The sequence below is a fragment of the Gobius niger genome, assembly GCF_951799975.1.
Source record: "Gobius niger genome assembly, chromosome: 16".
In the NCBI taxonomy this organism is placed as follows: domain Eukaryota; kingdom Metazoa; phylum Chordata; class Actinopteri; order Gobiiformes; family Gobiidae; genus Gobius; species Gobius niger.
The window spans coordinates 20,405,901-20,424,081 of record NC_136867.1 but is presented as its reverse complement, the minus strand read 5'-3'; the positions used below and the strand labels follow the sequence as shown (position 1 = coordinate 20,424,081).

Genomic DNA, 18,181 nt, shown 5'->3' with positions numbered 1-18,181 from the left:
TATGTTTAATTAGCCATTGTTACCACAGTAAACGCACACACAAGTACTGTATATGCATAGTAAAAATTAAATTGTAAGAGTTACTGTAAGCGTGTAATCATGAGCTGTACGGTTTCACTTCATGGTTATTCTGCAGAACCAGAACGCTGTGTAGCTGTTGTGATGTCTTCTGAAGTTGCCTTAAAATGGACTTGTTGTGAATGACTTGAAAGATTAACGAATACCAAAATGTGTTGGAATGTGTTTAAGTTTATTAGACATTGTATTTTTATTTTTTACATTTGTCATTTCTAATAAAACATGGAATATGGAAACTAGCTGGAGTGCTTAAATCTTAACTACACTACATTTACTACAGTGTGATCAACTAAAATTTACAAGAGGTTCCCTATCAAATCAGATTCTTCATTCTTTTTTTTTTTTTTAAATATACAATACCATTATTCAAACCTTGTCACAAGTTAACCTGGCTGTGGCTTAAATAAAACCAAAAATGACCACAATGGCTCAACCAAATAAATACTTTTTTAATGTAAACAACAAACACAATAACCACTTAAATTAAGGCAAAAAGGAATGTTCTTTTTTCTATCTTAAGCCGCATTGCAGGGGCCCCCATGAAGGAATTATTCAAAATTACAGAATTTTGCAGGGGGCCACCTTCTTGCCCCGGGCCCCAGCAATTCTATCAACGGCCCTAGTGTTTCTCCAAAATGACCACACACACACACACAAAAATAAATAAGTACATCAATATTGCAGATTTACACAAAACAGAAGTCGTTTAGATTGTTTTAAGGCCATGAAAACAGAGGAGCTTGAGGGCAATAAATCAATAGAATTCAAAGTAATCTCTGTGAAAGCATTTTTTTTCTTTCATATTGTTACACCGCAGAGGAAAAAGACAAAAAAACGAATTGAATGATCTAGGTCTAGTAGAGGAAATTAAGTTAAGAAATCAATAAAGACGGCACAAAGTGTTTCTGAAATCAACTCGGTTTCACCAACTTCAGATAATTTTGCAGTGCTCACATTATGGCCTTACACTGTTTAAAAATGTTAATAAATGCAGCTACAGTAGTGGTTTGTGGATTTATTGCTGACCGATAACTGTGCTAGTCTCCAAGTGCTGTGAATTAAAATTGTTTCTCCTTCCTTCATTAGTATTTTACACACATATTAAGACGCAACCACTTCACAAACACGACATCAATGTGATCAAAATGTCCAAGTTAAACAAGAGACAGCTAAGCAAATAGACTATATTGTAGTAAAAAAAAAAGGGGAAAAAAATACTATACTGGCCTTAGGAAACATGCCACAGGTCAGAGCTGCAAAGGCCCTGCTATCCTAGTCCTAACACCTAAAGTCCAAATCCGTATAGCATGCATTTAATTAACTTAGAGTAGATCCTTTGTGAGCTGATGTGGACTGTATTATGTAACATTGGCACGCTTGAGGAAAAAAAGCCTTAGAAATAGTATTTGGTCAGAATTTATCACCCTTTTTTCTTTTGTTTGAGTTTATTCCAATGACAATTACAGTCTGGGTTCCCAAAAAAAGGCACACATTCAAACCAGGACCTTTCAATATCAGGGGAATAATTGAAAGATTTTACTGAGCTGGACGTGCTCGGCATCAGCTCGGCATTGTAAGAAAGATGGGTCCAGTGATGCATTAATCTTATGAAACGGTGCTGGAGAAGAGCAGTCGGGTTTTGGAGTAAAACTGTTTTATGTTTCTGAAGTCTCAGGCCATTTCAAAAACATATTTCACCACATTTTTCATCAGATGTCTGAATTGCTTTTAATGAATCACGCAGATACTGGGATCTGCAGCAAAACGAAAATGATATACTGCAAATGTGCAAAAAGGAAATTATACTAAAAAGAAACAAACCAAACAAAAAGTGGATGAAAATGAAATAAAATTTAATGATTTTATGCTGAAAATAAAACAAAAACATCAAAACAAAGAAAACCAAAACTAGATTGTTAACAGAATGCAATTTTTTTTTTTTTTTAGAAGCACTCAACAACACTTGTAACAAGTAAAGGCCTATTAACAACTAGAAACAGAAAAGAAAAAACAAACAAAAAAACAGAAATTAAAACAAAAAATTGAGAAAACAAAATGAAGAAAAAAAACAAAAAAAATCAAATAATCAAAATCAAAACCACAAATGATTTTTTTTTTGTTTCGGTCTATTTTCAAACTTTGATTTTAACGCAAACGACTCAAAAGGCCAGATCTAATCAGGTAAGCCTTCCTTTGGTCCAACTAGACTCTACTCCATACTGGGCCTTTTATTTAACAAAGTAAAATAAATCCACTTTGATCAACACAAACCACGTTTTAAATTACACAGATCGATATTTTGTATTCAGTGGTGGTAATAAATTCATTAAAAGCGCTTTGCTCTTGGACTGAAACTGCAACTGTAAATGTCTTTAAGATGATAATTTAAGGCAACTATTTCTAAATAAGAAGGATACAGAGCAGTAAGTCTTATAAAAGAGGAGCACTGCTGATTTGAAGCAAGTCTCCCCTCTCCGTTAGACTATAAATTATCATTAAAATCCTTAAGAACAAATTACTTTCAAACAAGTACTTTACATACACCCTACCTTTTCACTTGTGTTTCTCGAACCTCTGCTACTATTTTAGCGTTTTGTGTTTTAAGTTCTTAGATTGTTGCTTCAAAATAGCTACACTGCCCTGAAAGTGAGGCAGCTTGAAACCCCAAATACGCGTTTAGATGCAATACAAAAAGGTGCAGAATAGTGACGCTCAGGCTTCACGAGCTTCTCCAAACCAAAAAGCCTGCCGTATGCATCCTCCATGCCACTGTGGTAACCCTCCCGATTGTCCCGCTCTTTCCTACTTGTGTCCCTTGCTGGTTTTGAAGGACACTTGCAGCACCTTGTCTCCCAGCCGGTAACCGTTGAGGCTGGCGATGGCCATGGACGCCTCCTCGTAGTTGGTCATGGTGACGAAGCCGAAGCCTTTGCATTTGTTGGTGTTGAAGTCGCGGATGACTTTGACGTTTGTGACGGCGCCGAACGGGCCGAACATCTGCCACAGCACGCTCTCGTCCGCGTCCTGCGTCAGGTTGTAGATGAAGATGCACCAGCCGTTGTTGCTGCTGCTCTGGACGCCGCCCATGCCGCCCATCCCGCCGCCCATGTGGTCCACGCCCATCGGAGAGAACCTGAGAATCAGAATAAATCAAAATTAAATTCAATATTGGATGTTTACAGACATTGTAAGGCGTAACAACATAGGAGCACTTCGACGTCCGCGCAGTAATGTGAGATAGGGCTGGGCAATATGGCCAAAAAATAAAATTGTGTGAGAAAGGCACAGGAGCAGACCGGAGGAAAGTGGGAAACTCTGTTTTAGCGGAAGAAAAACTCTTAAAACACAACACGCAGCCTTTGTCAAGCAGCAGAGATCGCCAGAAAGTGTCATTTAGCTCCGGAGCGTCTAAAATGCTGCTAAAATTGGCCACACTGCGCACATTAGGGGACATGGAGCGGCAGATTCGATTTGACAACTTAACCATTTTCCAAATAGTCTGTTTTTAATTCGATTTATCGCCCAGCCCTAATGTGAGATACTACTGCGTGGATGTCGAACTGCTCCTAATGCATTATGACGCCTTCTATATAGTACCCCTTTTTATCCACTTAGAAAATCGACATGTTTAATTTTGTGTAACTAGACTTGGATCGTGTAAAGGCTCACGTATTTAACTGTATTTAAATAGGGGAAATCGTGGAACAGCTTGGTAGCTTCTAACTTCACTTATGTATTTCCCTCCCCCTACATGTTCCAACAATGTCCTAAGGTGTAGAATGAGCCCAGACATATTCACCACAACTGCCTCTAAAATCTTGCACTGTCACTGTTACTTCGGGTCCCAGTTGCAGTCATGTACAAGTTTAATATAGAAGATGCAGTTACACCGATAACCTGAGGTGGCAGTAGTGAGCATAAAATGGCTAACTTGCGTCTAGCCCCTTTAAGTCTGGAAAGTCTGGAATAAGTCCTCTCCCGACTTTACCTGAAGCGCTGGGCCTGGTGGTGCAGAGGTCCTCCGAATCGCCTGGAGGGGTTGGGGTAGACCTGTGGCGGGGCGAGCTGGGCACTTTTCATCTGATTTGGATTTGCCGCGAACTTCACGATGATCGGTTCCGTGGCCCCGGGAGGTTTTTGCCCGTTCAGATTTTTGATGGCCTCCTCCGCCTCTGCACGCTTGTCATACCGGATAAAGGCAACTCCGCGCGACGCACCTGTGAGCAGAAGTTATTTCAAAAGGTATGGCCAGAAACAATGAATGCGCGACAATACAGGCAAAACTTCCATGTAGGTATAATGGCACCGGAAAGAATGTTCCTTTCAAATTACCAGTTAAAGCTATTGGGAGCGTTTTATTCTGATATACATTTTGAATAGTCAATAATATTTGAATTGAAAAATTGTATCTATAAGACTTTCTGTAAGTTCAAAAACATGACCCATCCTTCCCCAAATGGATGATTTAAAGCTCTTTCTAAAGGCTCTTAGCTTTCAAATGAGGTATGACATGTCTAAAAGCGCATCTTTCAAACATTTAAAACTACTCACAGGCAATGTGTGTGTGTTTTAAAAGAAAATGCAAGTTCCAGCCCTGCAATACCTGTACCCTGTTCAACGAGCAGACGAGAGTTGATGATGTGTCCGTATCGAGAGAACATGTCCTCCACGTCTTTCTGGTTCAGGCCGCGGGGCAGGCCGCTGATGTACAGATTAGCATCCTTTATAGTGTCAGAGCTCGGCCGCGCAAAAGACACCTATGAACAACACGCAACACAAGCATTATTCCATTTGGTAAATGAGCAAAACTGTGCTTTACACTCTTAACATAACTATTATTTTACTAATAACTGTATAATAAGTATTTTAGCAATACTCAGTAGCCGAGAAGCTCATAATACAATTTCTGAATCTAGGAAAACTCTAACCTTATGTAGTAAAAAAAATAAAATTGGTCTGATGAGTGGAGGCAGAAGCATTAGAAACATTACAGCAAAATAAAGAAAAAATAAACATCTGAGGGGATAAACAAAATGTGGACATAGGGCTGGGCATAATATCTTATTTTGGGAAAATAAGGATGTCAGATTGCCTTTCTTTATGCCTTCCATGGCATATATATTGGGGTATGGCCCTTATTTCTCTCTGTTCAGGTTAGGGCGCTGATAGGTATTGCTATGCATAAAATGCCATAAAGTTGTGATAAATATATATATATGTGTTTAACTTGTCAAATCTTCTATAGAGTCAATGACGTACACAATGAAACCAAGAAGTCATTCACATGTGTTGAACTGAAGCAAAACAAAGAAAAACCCAAACAAAATGTAACTATTTAAGGTACCCAGCCCTATATGGATGTACACAGAAACCAACAAAATGTTAAAAAAAATATTAAAATGAAAAAAAGCCAAACTGAACAGACATGTCAGGTAGGGCAGTGTGAGCTGGAGCTTCCTCAGCTGACATGTGGTGACTAGAGCTAGTTAGCGACAGCACAAGAGCCACAATAGAGAGTTATGACATGACATCTTTGCTTTGAGAATTGTACAACACCTGTTTGCACGTTACCTTGATAGTTTTGGACTGAAGCCTTAGTCCATTCAGAGTACTGATAGCTCTGTCTGCATCACTAGGGTTTACATAGTTAACAAATCCGTACCCTAAACTGTGGCCTAGAGGAAAACAAAAAGGAAAACAACAAAATAAAACAAAAAAAGATCAAAAAAGTCTGTGAAAAGAAACAAATCATTAAAAGCAAAAAACAAATTCAAACATTGCGCACCTTCGTAAGCAAACAAATTGAAAATCTATTGAGTAGAAATAAATAAAACAGATATAATGGAGCTCAACCAGCCCGCCCACCTCAAAGAACGCGCAGTAAAAATCCCATCTAAGAAATCCTATCTAAAATCGCCTTGCATTTTTAAAAGACTGAAATATCAAGGGGTTTAAAAGACATGGCAGAAGCTAATCGGCTATGTGCTAACTACTGACGATAGCGCAAACATTTAAGCTAATTTTAACTAATACTTGAGATACATTTTCAAATGAATAATGTGTGGCTTATGCCCGAGTTACCACAGAGCTGATTAGCGGCCACCATTCTTTTCTTTTTTACCATTTCTTTGTTGAAAATGTCAACAGGATTTTTTAACGGGATTTCCACAAACCCAAGAGTTTGAGGTGGGCGAGACTATTGAGATTCATTAGGATGAAAATAATTTGGAAAACATCTTAAGCAGGAAACAAATTTCATAGTTAAAATAAATGTAAAGTTTGTAAAAATAGCAAAACCTCCTGCTATAAGTAGCAACACAAATACCCAAAACACTACATTTTACATGCTCTTTCTTATCTCGTCACCTTTTTCTTTTCTTTTTTTGGGTGCAATTTTCCCTGGTATGTCACAGCGCTATCCCATCCAAAATCGGGGGGCCTACCTTGCACTTTGTCCCGGATGAGCTTGGCAGAGTCCACCTCGCCGATGCTGCTGAAGAGGCTGTGTAGCTCCTCCTGGGACATGCTCTGGGGCAGGTAGTTGATGATGAGGTTGGTCTTGGAGTCTTTATCGTCGTCCCCCATGTGGTCCTCGTAACCGTTCGACATGTCAAACTCCTCCTGCTGAAGAGAACGCAATTTAAGTTTGAACATCTGTATGCACTCCCTAAACCAACATCCTGGGTGAAGATATGGACACTGTAGAGACCTGCATGGTACCGTTTCTATATACAGGATATATCACGCAAAATAATTTGGAATAATAGTTAAAAGTAGCGTTGTAGTAAGGTGTTATGACAAAGATGAAACATGTGAGAGAGCAGCGCAATTTAAATACAAGTAACACCCAACAGCTCAACTTTTTATTAAGCCTTCTTAAATAAGCCAGGAGCTAATTTGCATTCTTGACCCAATTCCCGGATGGTATGAAAGTGACATTTAAAGTGATCGTCCGTTTGTAGGCTTTACTGTTTAGGAAATAGTGTTGTGACCTGACAAATGTCCATTCATGAAGAAAAAAGGGGATGTGATTGTGTAGTCTGGGGGCTTCAGGAACATTAGGATCAGCCATGAATGAAAGGTCTGTACTCGACCAGTGAGCAGTGACACCAGTTTGTGAGAGCCACTGTTTGAGGCCGACCCACATGTGACATTTTTCTGGGAGCGCACTAATACAGTGTGGAGCTGTAATTTGGATCAATTTTAATGAAACATAATGCTCAAACATTTGTGGAATTGCTTTTCATTCAGTCGACTCAACATGACAGGGGTATAAACTATAAGTGATACTCACCTTATTGTACTTTGAATGTCCTCGAATTGCCATGAAGACACCAGACTGCTCTAAAAGCTGAGGGAAAAGAGCATGATAGATGTAAGCAGTTGAATAAAAGCTACCGACACAGTGCAATTCAATATATTAATGCTAAAATCTTTAGCAATTTGTTTCCTCGTCACAACATGTCAAAATATTCACTTAAATCTAGTCCAAAATAAAGCTAAATTATGGCTATGTGGAGAACATTAGGAGTTTTTCTCTGTATTATAAACGCAGCCATGCATTTTGCATTTAGAGCTGTAAGGGAGATAAAATGTACATCAAATTGAACACCCCAATGATGAAGTGAGTGATATATTTTGAGCTCGAGCAATATGGATAAAATTGCGTCAATTTACGCTGCGATAATGATCGGATGGCAATATATAATGCAGCCATAGAATTAGACAATCCACAAGCACTCAAAGTCATTTAAAACAAAATGACAACAGATAACCTTAAATCAGGTCTTTTGTGTTTACGGCTGCCCCATTTCATTCATTCCACCATTTACAGTAACGTGAACGAACACACAATACAGCCCCCCATACACCACAAATCTTTATTGCAGTGAAAGACAACGACTATATTGCGATAACCAATTTTAAAAATGTGTTATTTTTATCTCACTAATAATTCAAAGTCGTCAATTGTACACATTTTGAACAATATGTTGCGCACATGTGATAGCTAAGCGCAGGCCTGTCACCTAGGCAACGTAGCCGCTAATGCTAAGAGGAGTATTCTCACGCAGATGAATGAAAAAGAATTATCATGAAGTAAGATTAGTAAAAAGGTGGATAAAGGACTATTATCAAAACATACAGCATGTTTATATATACAAGTAGCGCATTTCTACATGTGACTGGCGACGTTAAAGTCCAAGCACCGAAACAAGAGCGGCCTGGAGCTATGCTAGCATGAGCTGCAAAGAGCTAACGCCATGCTAACAAACATGCTAACAGTCCGCACAGCAGAGCGGCCTCAATAAAACCGCAATAAGTGGCCGCAAACGGGCGTGCAAGTTTCTATTTCTTACCAGTTATAGTAGAGACTTGTCTTTTGTCTCCGTTTAGTCCAGTTTAATCATCGACGGGGGCCAACAGTACGAAAGGTCGAATGGAAAACAAGGGACGACGTGTGACCAACAACCGCCAAGTATCAACGATCGCAACGCTGGCTGTCCTTCCCACGGTTCCTGCTGCCACGCCTCTGCAGCGTTTTCTGCTGCCATGCCCCTGCTGCTTGTCACCCTCATCTCAAACCAGAAATAACTTACAGGTGAAATTGATCATTGGCCGGCATAACATTCATTTATGGGTCTAATTTATTCTGTATATTTACCTGCTCTCTGCACGGGATTATGCTTATATTATCATATCAAAAGAGTAGCTAAAAAGAGATAGCATTTAATTAAAGCAAGGGATATTTATTTACATGAGTCAGGTTTAAAGGGTACAATAATTTTATTGATTTTCTTGGAAATCGACAACAAATATATACATTTGAGCAGCAATTTCTTTCCTGAAGTGTATGATAGACTCTTTTTGCCCATTCAAGCCTTTCACACAAGTAGTACCACCTCATGACATAATTTGACCAAAGTACAGCCAGGCCTAGACCTAATCAGGACTAAACAAGACATAAAAAGGGGTTAAAACAGGTCTAAAGAATACCAAAACTGGAAACAGAAAAACACCATGCATTAGTAAAGCACTAACAAAATTGATATGAGTTTAAAATTGCAGATGACCCTGAATACCTTCTGAAGACCAAGTGCCACCAGTGTATACGTTCCATAGTGTGTAAACCACTGGACTGTTTGTTGTTGCAATATAATGAAAGTCCTTAGTCCCTTAGGATCTGATAATTATGAAGTGGTGGTTGTCTCATCAGCTGCACCGTAATCACAAGCAAAATTACCTGTGTCAGAAACAAAATAATGTTACCATAAATTCCACTTGAAAAGCAAAAAAAAAAAGTGTACGTGCATAATCTTGTCTATTCTAGCTGTGTGATTACCAGTATATGATTGCCACTGTAAAAATCTGTATTTCAGGGCCTAAACAAGATCTTCTTGAACCTACCAGGTCTAGAAAAACCGCAGCAAACATCCCCAAAATAATCTTCAGGAGAATGAAGCGAAAGACAGTGCGTATTTTTGGGTGGCATGCCTAAAAAAAAGGGTCCAGTTAGAATTGCACATTAAAGATTAATCGGTAACAGTACATGTATTGCACGCATACTGTAAATTTTTTATACAACCTGAAAAAGGTAAATTACGTAGTAGTAGGATTTTTGTATTTATTTATTAATTTGTATCATTATTTTCAACATCCTTAATGTATATAGTTTATTATATTTATGTAATTATGAGTTTATTTGTGCGTACTATTTGGTTGAATTGATCTGGCAGAAACACAGTGCCGTTGCAGTTGGTGAAAGTTGTATTGCAGCAGCTAAGAGGAAGTGCGTGACCTCCTGTGTGGATAAACCAGGATGTGTCCAGCCAGTCTGTGTAGTTCTGGACACCACAGCACTCCATCTGAATGAATGACAAAGTGTACAGTCATAAAAACAAACTCAAATGTTATTTGGAGCTATTAGATTATCATTGCGGATGTTAACATGAAATAATAACTTCAGCCTCTGCTTATGGAGTTCAAGTGATGAAACTATCCAGGCAAGGTCAAGTTTTTTTTTATAAAGTACATGTACTGCTTCAAAGTAATAATTGTTGTCATTCATATGTTGAAGCCAACATAATAAATTATCCTTTCAACAATACAATAAGATGATAAAATAGTTTTTACTGTGAAGTTAATGCCATGATAGTTATATATAGCAATGCAGAAGTTAAAACAAGGTGGTACTCGAATATAAAATGTACCGATTCCTGTAAGATATCCACAGCTCGTGAATTGGGATCTTGGCTGCTTCCTGTGTAGTTCTGAAACACTCCAGTGAGAGGGTTTACTTCTGAATCAAGCTGTAGTCATAAGACACAATTTTAGGTTATTATCCACTGTGGACAAACTGGGCCGTGCTTAATAGTAGTAATACTCACATTAATTGATTCGTGAACGGCCAGTGCCGAGGCTGTACTTCCCAGGCAGAAGACCACAACAAGAAGATAGACAAACTGGGGGAAAAAAAGATTTTGTTAGTCTACAATTACTCTATTGTAAAAGAGTACATAAGCTGATTGCACTCTATAACCCAAGTTTTGTGCTCAGGAAGTCAATGATAGAATTAGTAATTGGGGGGAAGGTGCTCTTTGGTGTTTGGGGAACTAAGACTCAAAAGAAAAAGCAAAAAACCAAGGCACTCCTCCACACTATAATTCTCTATTTACATTTAAAAAGCCTTTATTATTCACTTGTTCACTAACAGGCTCTTAGTCATGTTTTTATTCTGAGCACAACATACTATATATGGCACAAAAGTTAAAATGACTTATATTCAGTGTATTCATCTTTGCACAGAGTTTCATATACACATCTTCTTACCAGTCCTTGCAGGCATGTTGAATCCCTGGTGCTCACCCATGATCCCAGGAAGCCAATGAACAACAGGAGTGCTCCTGTGGCCAAAGTGAAGTAGACGGGGAGCAGTATATACGGAGACGAGGAGAAGAACAAGCTGCTACGTCTGAGCATCAACCACAGGTATAACCCAGCCAAGCCGACTACCATGCCCACGAGCTGTTGTGAAGAAAGAACAGTAAATATTATTGCTCCTGGAGGCATGGCGAGGATGGGATCAACACCGCCACAACAGTATGGATTGGTGGGAGCTGGGATTGAACAGTCAACTTTTCGATAAGTGGGCAAATACTTTCTAACCATAACTGCGATAACTACAGTCCAACCACAGGACCACCTCCTGCTTTTTTGCTATAGGATATGGCAACACAAATCCAAGGGCTCTGTGGGCTTTCGGATTGGTCAACTGGCAGTGGGTGAGCTTAAACTGAATTTTGATGAAAACTGTGCTGTTGTATGTGAAAAGGGTCACAGACAACTGTATTGTCTAAGGAAACTGTCTTTCATGTAGCTAAATCCATGACAACGCTTTTCTATCAGGCATTCATTGACGCGACTCTAACTTTCTCCTTGGTCGCATGGTATGGGAGCTCCTCTGTTAGAAACACACAGCTGGTCAAGTGGTCAAGTAAAGTAAACCGGCCAGCCTCAGACCAGTTTGGATTTTCTGTACAACAGACAGTTAGAGAGGATGTCACGAAGCATCCTTAAAGACACTGAGCACCCTTTGCATTTGGATTTTTTTTTTTTTTTCCATCTGGGCGTAGATTTCCTCTTCCTGTTAGCATCTGGAGTACGTACAAGCTTCTTTGTATAATGTGTTTTAATGTTAGTGGCTAGTTTTTCTCAGAATTGTCAGACAAATTTACCTACAAGTACAAATAAAGCAACCCAACCTAACCTAAGTCCAATACAATTTTCCCCAGTAAGATTAATAATTAATTTAACATGTTTACCTCACATCTGGGGACACAGGTGGGTAATGGTGAGTTTATAAAATGTACATTTATCATACCTCATACCTACTTTGTGATAATTATTGACCTTTGACAGATTGTGCCTTTTTAAAACTAAAACTAAAGTTGCTTGTTTATTTGCCCCGCATTCTGTAGGTTCTTGGATGTTATATATTTATAGTACAGTGTACACATTAATAATTACACGCCCCCACACCCTTTTTCAGTTAAGACTTACACGATGCACAAGTGACTGAAAGAATACACTTTAATACTTACATGGCACACATATGTTTTTCTTTGACAATAAATATCAATCTGACGCACATAAAAAATGTGTCGCTCACCCACTGAAACTGGCTCAGGCACCGAAGCACCGTCTTTATTGTGTTCCTTCTCTGATCTGTCATTTTGTCTCTTCACCAATCCACTATAAAAATGAGGAATAAGATTAATAAGTGTAATCAAAGCTCTTAACCGTCCAGTCCAACCTGTTCAGCTCAACATTTACAACTAAAGGCATGTGACAGTGTAACAGTGACAGCAAAAGGAGGGACTTCCTTCAACAATGAGGAAACACTGTACAAGACTCTGTGGCGTCTGTGGAAAAAGATTTCAGAGAAGTGAGCAGAAATTAGACTATCACCACATTTATTTACCCCGTTATTACACAATCTATCAAAATGCATCCAGAAGAAGCTGCAAAGTAGCATACCGTTGTTGTGGCCTTGGATATGCACTTTATTTGCTTTGCCTTGTGGGAATGTGTCAGAGGATCCCATGGAACTATTTTATTAAGTCTTTATGATACAAACACAGGGGCCAAAGGTGCAGAATGGCAGCCACACCTTTGTCTGACCCAGTGTAACTGAGCAAACAAAACTTTTTGACGATTTCTATTGTATTGTAGCTGTCTGGCACTAAAATTATTATCTATATTTTTCCTTAAAATTCAACAATTCTTACAGCAATGAAATACAAATGCTTTGGAAAAATCAATGAAAAATAAAGTTACAGATCCTACATTACAGTTGCAGACCCATTAAATTGCTCCCAGTCATGAATAAACATTATGTTTTAGTTCATGGTCAATCAATTCCTCAATTTATGGAAAGATACAGTCTCCATTTAAATCTGGGTACACAATTTTAAAGATCAAAATTGTCTAATAATTTGATAATTTTAACTTCTTGACTATGCATGCACTGAACTGTGCTTGTGTGAGTGAATGAGGAACTTACAGCTGAAGTTGAGCAGGAGGTTTTTGTACGGCGCTTTTTCACTGTGTGAACGGATCTGAGCCACTATAGTATCCGAGACAAAAGAACTCTCCTACGTCTGCAGCCGTCACTCCATTGATGGCCAAAGAGTAATTAGGCTCAGAACCACTGCTGCTGTAATGACTTGGAGTACCAGACGCACGAGTGCTTATGCTATAGAATAACAGTTTAGGAGGCTGTCCAGGTTTATGATGATACCAGCTGAGGTCACCGCCAACCCCGCTGCCCGTTTTACACGACATAGTCACTGTCTCTGTCAGACGAGCAGCGAGAGTCTGGGGAGTCTGGGTAATTGCCTGACTGGAAAGTGATCCTGAAAATAAGATCAAAAAGGGTCTTATTTTATTGGAAGCACTAATGTAAATCATATTATCATGTCCCAGTGAGTCCTGGTTTAGTACAAGTTTATAACTCAAGTACAAGTTTAGACTCAAAGCAAAAATAACAATATCTCACCTTGAAAAAAAGTCATGACCAGTGCAGCGAACAGAAAAGTGCCCTCAGTCTTCATCCTGATGAGCTCAGAGTGAATGAACGGCACCTGCCCCATCTTTAACTCCTCTAATAACCGCGATGAAGGCAGCGATGCGAAACAGACACAGATGACCAGCCCCAAACAAATGTGACTGAAAGTGAAACACAGGGCCATAAGTATTTACTAAGATACTGAAGACCCATTGAGTTGTTTTCTACTTTCCTCTCATAGTGTCAAAGCACAGCCAAACAAGGCACTATTTTAGGGATAATGAGCACAATTCAAAACATTGTGGGGTGGATAGAAGGGGAAAAACACTTTATTTTTACTATTGCACTATCTACCGGATAAATTCACATGGACAATAACTGGATGTAAGGAAGGGAGGCATAGCAGATCAAGAATAGATGAAAACTGTAACTTTAATTGACCATTGTATCTATGAAACCACTGCTGAATTGAGCATAGTGGGATTTAAAATATAAAACAAATGTAGGACTAAAAATGAGTTTTTCATAGGTCCCTTTTTAATAGGTTCACACAATATTTAGGATTCAAATAAGGGCTGACGTGATCAGAATATTGCCACCGACTATTTCCAAATACAGTTTTTGATTACAAAAAAAATGCACTAAACTTCAACACAAGATGCAAAAATGTTGAAAGACTATACATTTTGAAATACAAAATCCGTATAAAATAATAATCTACAAAAGTAGAAAAATACAGCTGTACTCACACGAATGCAATGAAATGAAGGCAAAAGAAACGTATTAGTTTAGAATTTTTGTTTCACAAAATACATTTGCATAGTTTAAAAATAGCCTGAAGGTGGCAGTATCAGTCCACAATCTCCAAAGCCGCCAAATAAAAAGTGGATATGTATATTTCACTCCTCATATCAAATTATACCAACTCTACTGCATAATAAACAATGATTAAGTTTGCATTTATAGTTACCAAGTTGTAAGAATAATGTGCGGAAATACCTGTGGTTCCTTTTTGGGGATTTTCTATAATGTAATTAATTTTAATAATGAAAGATTGTAAGTCATCCTAGTATCCTAATAGCACCGTGACACCTCTGTAAACTTAAAAACGTTCAATGTAATTGTGAGATAAAAAGGTCTAGATTTTGAAACATGCCACTTAGACTAATACAGAAAAACATACAGTATATAAAGTCGTCTGTGCTTTAAACAGTAGTTTCAGAAACGTAACTCCAGTTGTCCAGACAAAAGAAAGGTTTCTAAACTCCCACAACAAGTCTCAGAAAAGTAAAAGTAGAACGACGTCGGGCTGCAGTGAAGATGAGATGGAAAGTCCTTTTGTCGTGTTGTTAGCGGTTGCTCCTCATGGCCTCTTTGGCGGCCAGGATGAGCGGAGTGAGGCTGGACAGAGGCTTGGCCAGCTTCAGGAATGGATGCTGCAGACAAGACACAAGAGCAATCCACAAATCAGTATATGGAAAAAGTACCATGGTTTATTAGCAGGGTTAAAGCAGATTTGGGTAAATAAAAATATAAAATAAGCTTGAAGTATAGGCTGAATTTAATGCTGGTTTATCTTACAATTAACATATAATCTCGAATACAGTATTAAAAATGTATGGAGAAAACATTTAGGTTTGACAAATGCAAAATTATAACAAAACTGTTTTAACAATGACCATGATGTCTGTGTAGGCTCTCAGTCGTACAGGAGTTGTCAATCTTCATCCATGTAGTTGAAGTGTCGAACATTTCGCCTCTCATCCAAAAGGCTTCGTCAGCCTGCAGACCAGGTATAGACCTGGCTCAGTCCCTCCCCTCTCTTAACAGCTACTCTCACCTGTGGGTAAACATCTTTGTAGTCATGAGTCTTTGTAGTTCTAAGTCCTAACGACCAAACTCACACCTGAGTTTCAGTCTGAACGGCCCCAATCTAAGCTGTGTACAACAATTGCCTTCCCTCCAGGCCTGGAGAGCCCTCTTATGCTAATGAGGCTGAAACTCAGCCCAGGACAGATCAATAGGCAGGTATTAAGCAGTGATCAGCTGAGAGTAGGGCCGTTCAGACTGAAACTCAGGTGTGAGTTTGGTCATTAGGACTTAGAATCACAAAGACATTTACAAAGATGTTTACCCACAGATGAGAGTAGCTGTTGATAAAGGGGAGGGACTGAGCCAAGCTTTTTTCCATCTGGACATAGGTTTTTAATGCCTACAATACCATTGATCTGTAATAAAGGATGATGGGAGACGACAGTAGGTAAGCAGCACGAGTACATGTTGTTATTGTTGCCCTGGGTATGCACTTTATTTACTTTGCCTTGTGTGAATGTGTCAGAGGAACTCTTTTGTTAAGTCTTTATGATACGAACACAAAGGTGCAGAATGGCACCTCCACTTTTGTCTGACTTGCTGAACAAAACCTTTTTTTTTTTTTTTACAATTTCTGGCTGTCTAGTACTGAAATTTTTTCTTCTTTTTTTCACTACACTGATTATCTTACGATAAAGAAATTCAATACATTTCTTATGATAGAGAAAGATACAGCCTCCATTTAAACCTATAATCTTAAAAAATAAAAATGGTCATATAATTGGAACGCTTTTTTAACAGAATCTATTTCATATGATTGCATAAGTTCTTGAATATGTATGAACTGAACTGTGCTTGTGTGAGTGAATGAGGAACTTTCAGCTGAAGTTGAGCAGGAGGTTCTTGTACGGCGCGTTTTCGCTGTGAAACATATCTGAGCCACTATGGTATCCGAGACAAAAGAACTCTCCTATACGTCTGCAGCCGTCACTCCATTGATGGTCAAAGGGTAATCAGGCCCGTCTGTGGAACAAAGATTTCAGAAAAGTGAGCTGAAATTAGACTACTACCTCATTTTTTTACCCCGTTATTGCCCAATCTATCAATATGCATCCATTAGACAAGAAGCTGCAAAATACCATGCTGTTGTTGTGGCGCTGGATATGCACTTTATTTACTTTGCTGTGTGTGAATGTGTCAGAGGATCCAATGGAACTACTTTATTAAGTCTTTATGATACGAACAGAGGGGCCAAAGGTGCAGAATGGCAGCAGCACTTTTGTCTGACCCAGGGCGACTGAGCAAAGAAAACTTTTTTGACGATTTCTATTTTATTGTAGCTGTCTGGCACTAAAATCATCTATATTTTTTCTATTAAAATTCTACAATGTTTTTCTTACAGCAAAGAAATGCCAATGTTCTGGAAAAAATCAATGACAAACAAGTTACAGGGCCTACATTACAGTTGCAGTGTATTAAATTGTACCCAGTCATAGCTGAACATTATGTTTTAGTCCATGGTCAATCAATTCCTCATGTTACAGAAAGATACAGCCACCATTTAAACTTGGGTGCACAATTTTAAAAATCAAAATGGTCTAATAATTAAAAAATATATATTTTTATTTTTTAGTCACAAATAAAGTGCATATGATTGCATAAATAACTTCTTGACTATGCATGCACTGAACTGTGCTTGTGTGAGTGAATGAGGAACTTACAGCTGAAGTTGAGCAGGAGGTTTTTGTACGGCGCTTTTTCACTGTGTGAACGGATCTGAGCCACTATAGAATCCGAGACAAAAGAACTCTCCTACGTCTGCAGCCGTCACTCCATTGATGGTCAAAGAGTAATCAGGCTCAGAACCACTGCTGCTGTAATGACTTGGAGTACCAGACTCACGAGTGCTTATTTTATAGAATAACAGTTTAGGAGGCTGTCTGGGTATTTGATGATACCAGCTGAGGTCAGCGCCAACCCCGCTGCCCGTTTTACACGACATAGTCACTGTCTCTGTCAGACGAGCAGCGAGAGTCTGGGGAGTCTGGGTAATTGCCTGACTGGAAAGTGATCCTGAAAATAAGATCAAAAAGGGTCTTATTTTATTGGAAGCACTAATGTAAATCATATTATCATGTCCCAGTGAGTCCTGGTTTAGTACAAGTTTATAATTCAAGCACAAGTTTAGACTTATACTCAAAGCAGAAATAACGATATCTCACCTTGAAAAAAAGTCATGACCAATGCAGCGAACAGAAAAGTCCCCTCAGTCTTCATCCTGATGAGCTCAGAGTGAATGAACGGCACCTGCCCCACCTTTAACTCCTCTAATAACCGCGATGAAGGCAGCGATGCGAAACAGACACAGATGACCAGCCTCAAACAAATGTGACTGAAACTGAAACACAGGGCCATAAGTATTTACTAAGATACTGAAGACCCATTGAGTTGTTTTCTACTTTCCTCTCAAAGCACAGCCAAACAAGGCACTATTTTAGGGATAATGAGCACAATTCAAAACATTGTGGGGTGGATAGAAGGGGGATAAAACACTTTATTTTTACTATTGCACCATCTACCGGATAAATTCACATGGACAATAACTGGATGTAAGGAAGGGAGGCATAGCAGATCAAGAATAGATGAAAACTGTAACTTTAATTGACCATTGTATCTATGAAACCACTGCTGAATTGAGCATAGTGGGATTTAAAATATAAAACAAAT

General features: G+C 38.8%; 2 protein-coding genes and 1 long non-coding RNA gene across 6 annotated transcripts in view; all 3 read right to left on the bottom strand.

The window, feature by feature from the left end:
• The window catches only part of tspan37 (tetraspanin 37), a 33,400-nt gene extending 19,685 nt beyond the window's left edge, over positions 1-13,715 (bottom strand). The window contains exons 1-9 of one of the 2 annotated variants that reach the window (XM_079573576.1): positions 13,634-13,715; positions 13,139-13,490; positions 12,245-12,327; positions 10,906-11,100; positions 10,464-10,538; positions 10,287-10,385; positions 9,789-9,941; positions 9,484-9,570; positions 9,088-9,319 (exon numbers count right to left, since the gene is read on the bottom strand). In XM_079573576.1, coding sequence (XP_079429702.1) covers positions 9,245-9,319; positions 9,484-9,570; positions 9,789-9,941; positions 10,287-10,385; positions 10,464-10,538; positions 10,906-11,100; positions 12,245-12,307 — 747 coding nt within the window. In that variant the 5' untranslated portion in view covers positions 12,308-12,327; positions 13,139-13,490; positions 13,634-13,715 and the 3' untranslated portion in view covers positions 9,088-9,244. Of the gene's footprint in view, positions 1-9,087; positions 9,320-9,483; positions 9,571-9,788; positions 9,942-10,286; positions 10,386-10,463; positions 10,539-10,905; positions 11,101-12,244; positions 12,328-13,138; positions 13,491-13,633 lie in introns of those variants that run through there. The other variant, XM_079573577.1, reaches the window with a different exon arrangement.
• Positions 1,653-8,598, bottom strand: LOC306975798 (ELAV-like protein 1). 3 transcript variants are annotated; one of them, XM_079573557.1, is made up of 7 exons: positions 8,436-8,598; positions 7,373-7,429; positions 6,522-6,699; positions 5,650-5,753; positions 4,682-4,835; positions 4,067-4,295; positions 1,653-3,211 (listed from the first exon to the last, which is right to left on the bottom strand). In XM_079573557.1, the coding sequence occupies exons 2-7, from the start codon at positions 7,403-7,405 to the stop codon at positions 2,881-2,883; spliced, it is 1,029 nt and encodes a 342-aa protein (XP_079429683.1). In that variant the 5' UTR covers positions 7,406-7,429; positions 8,436-8,598; the 3' UTR covers positions 1,653-2,880. The 3 variants fall into 3 exon arrangements, with proteins under 3 accessions (XP_079429683.1, XP_079429682.1, XP_079429684.1); XM_079573556.1 differs by having other exon boundaries at positions 6,522-6,702; positions 8,436-8,596; XM_079573558.1 differs by having other exon boundaries at positions 4,688-4,835; positions 6,522-6,702; positions 8,436-8,591.
• A 2,507-nt stretch (positions 13,716-16,222) lies between the features above and the next one.
• On the bottom strand, positions 16,223-17,752 carry LOC306975842. Its single transcript, XR_013793722.1, has 3 exons — positions 17,677-17,752; positions 17,176-17,527; positions 16,223-16,477 (listed from the first exon to the last, which is right to left on the bottom strand). It is a non-coding gene; the product is annotated as an uncharacterized lncRNA (long non-coding RNA).
• Positions 17,753-18,181: the final 429 nt, after the last annotated feature.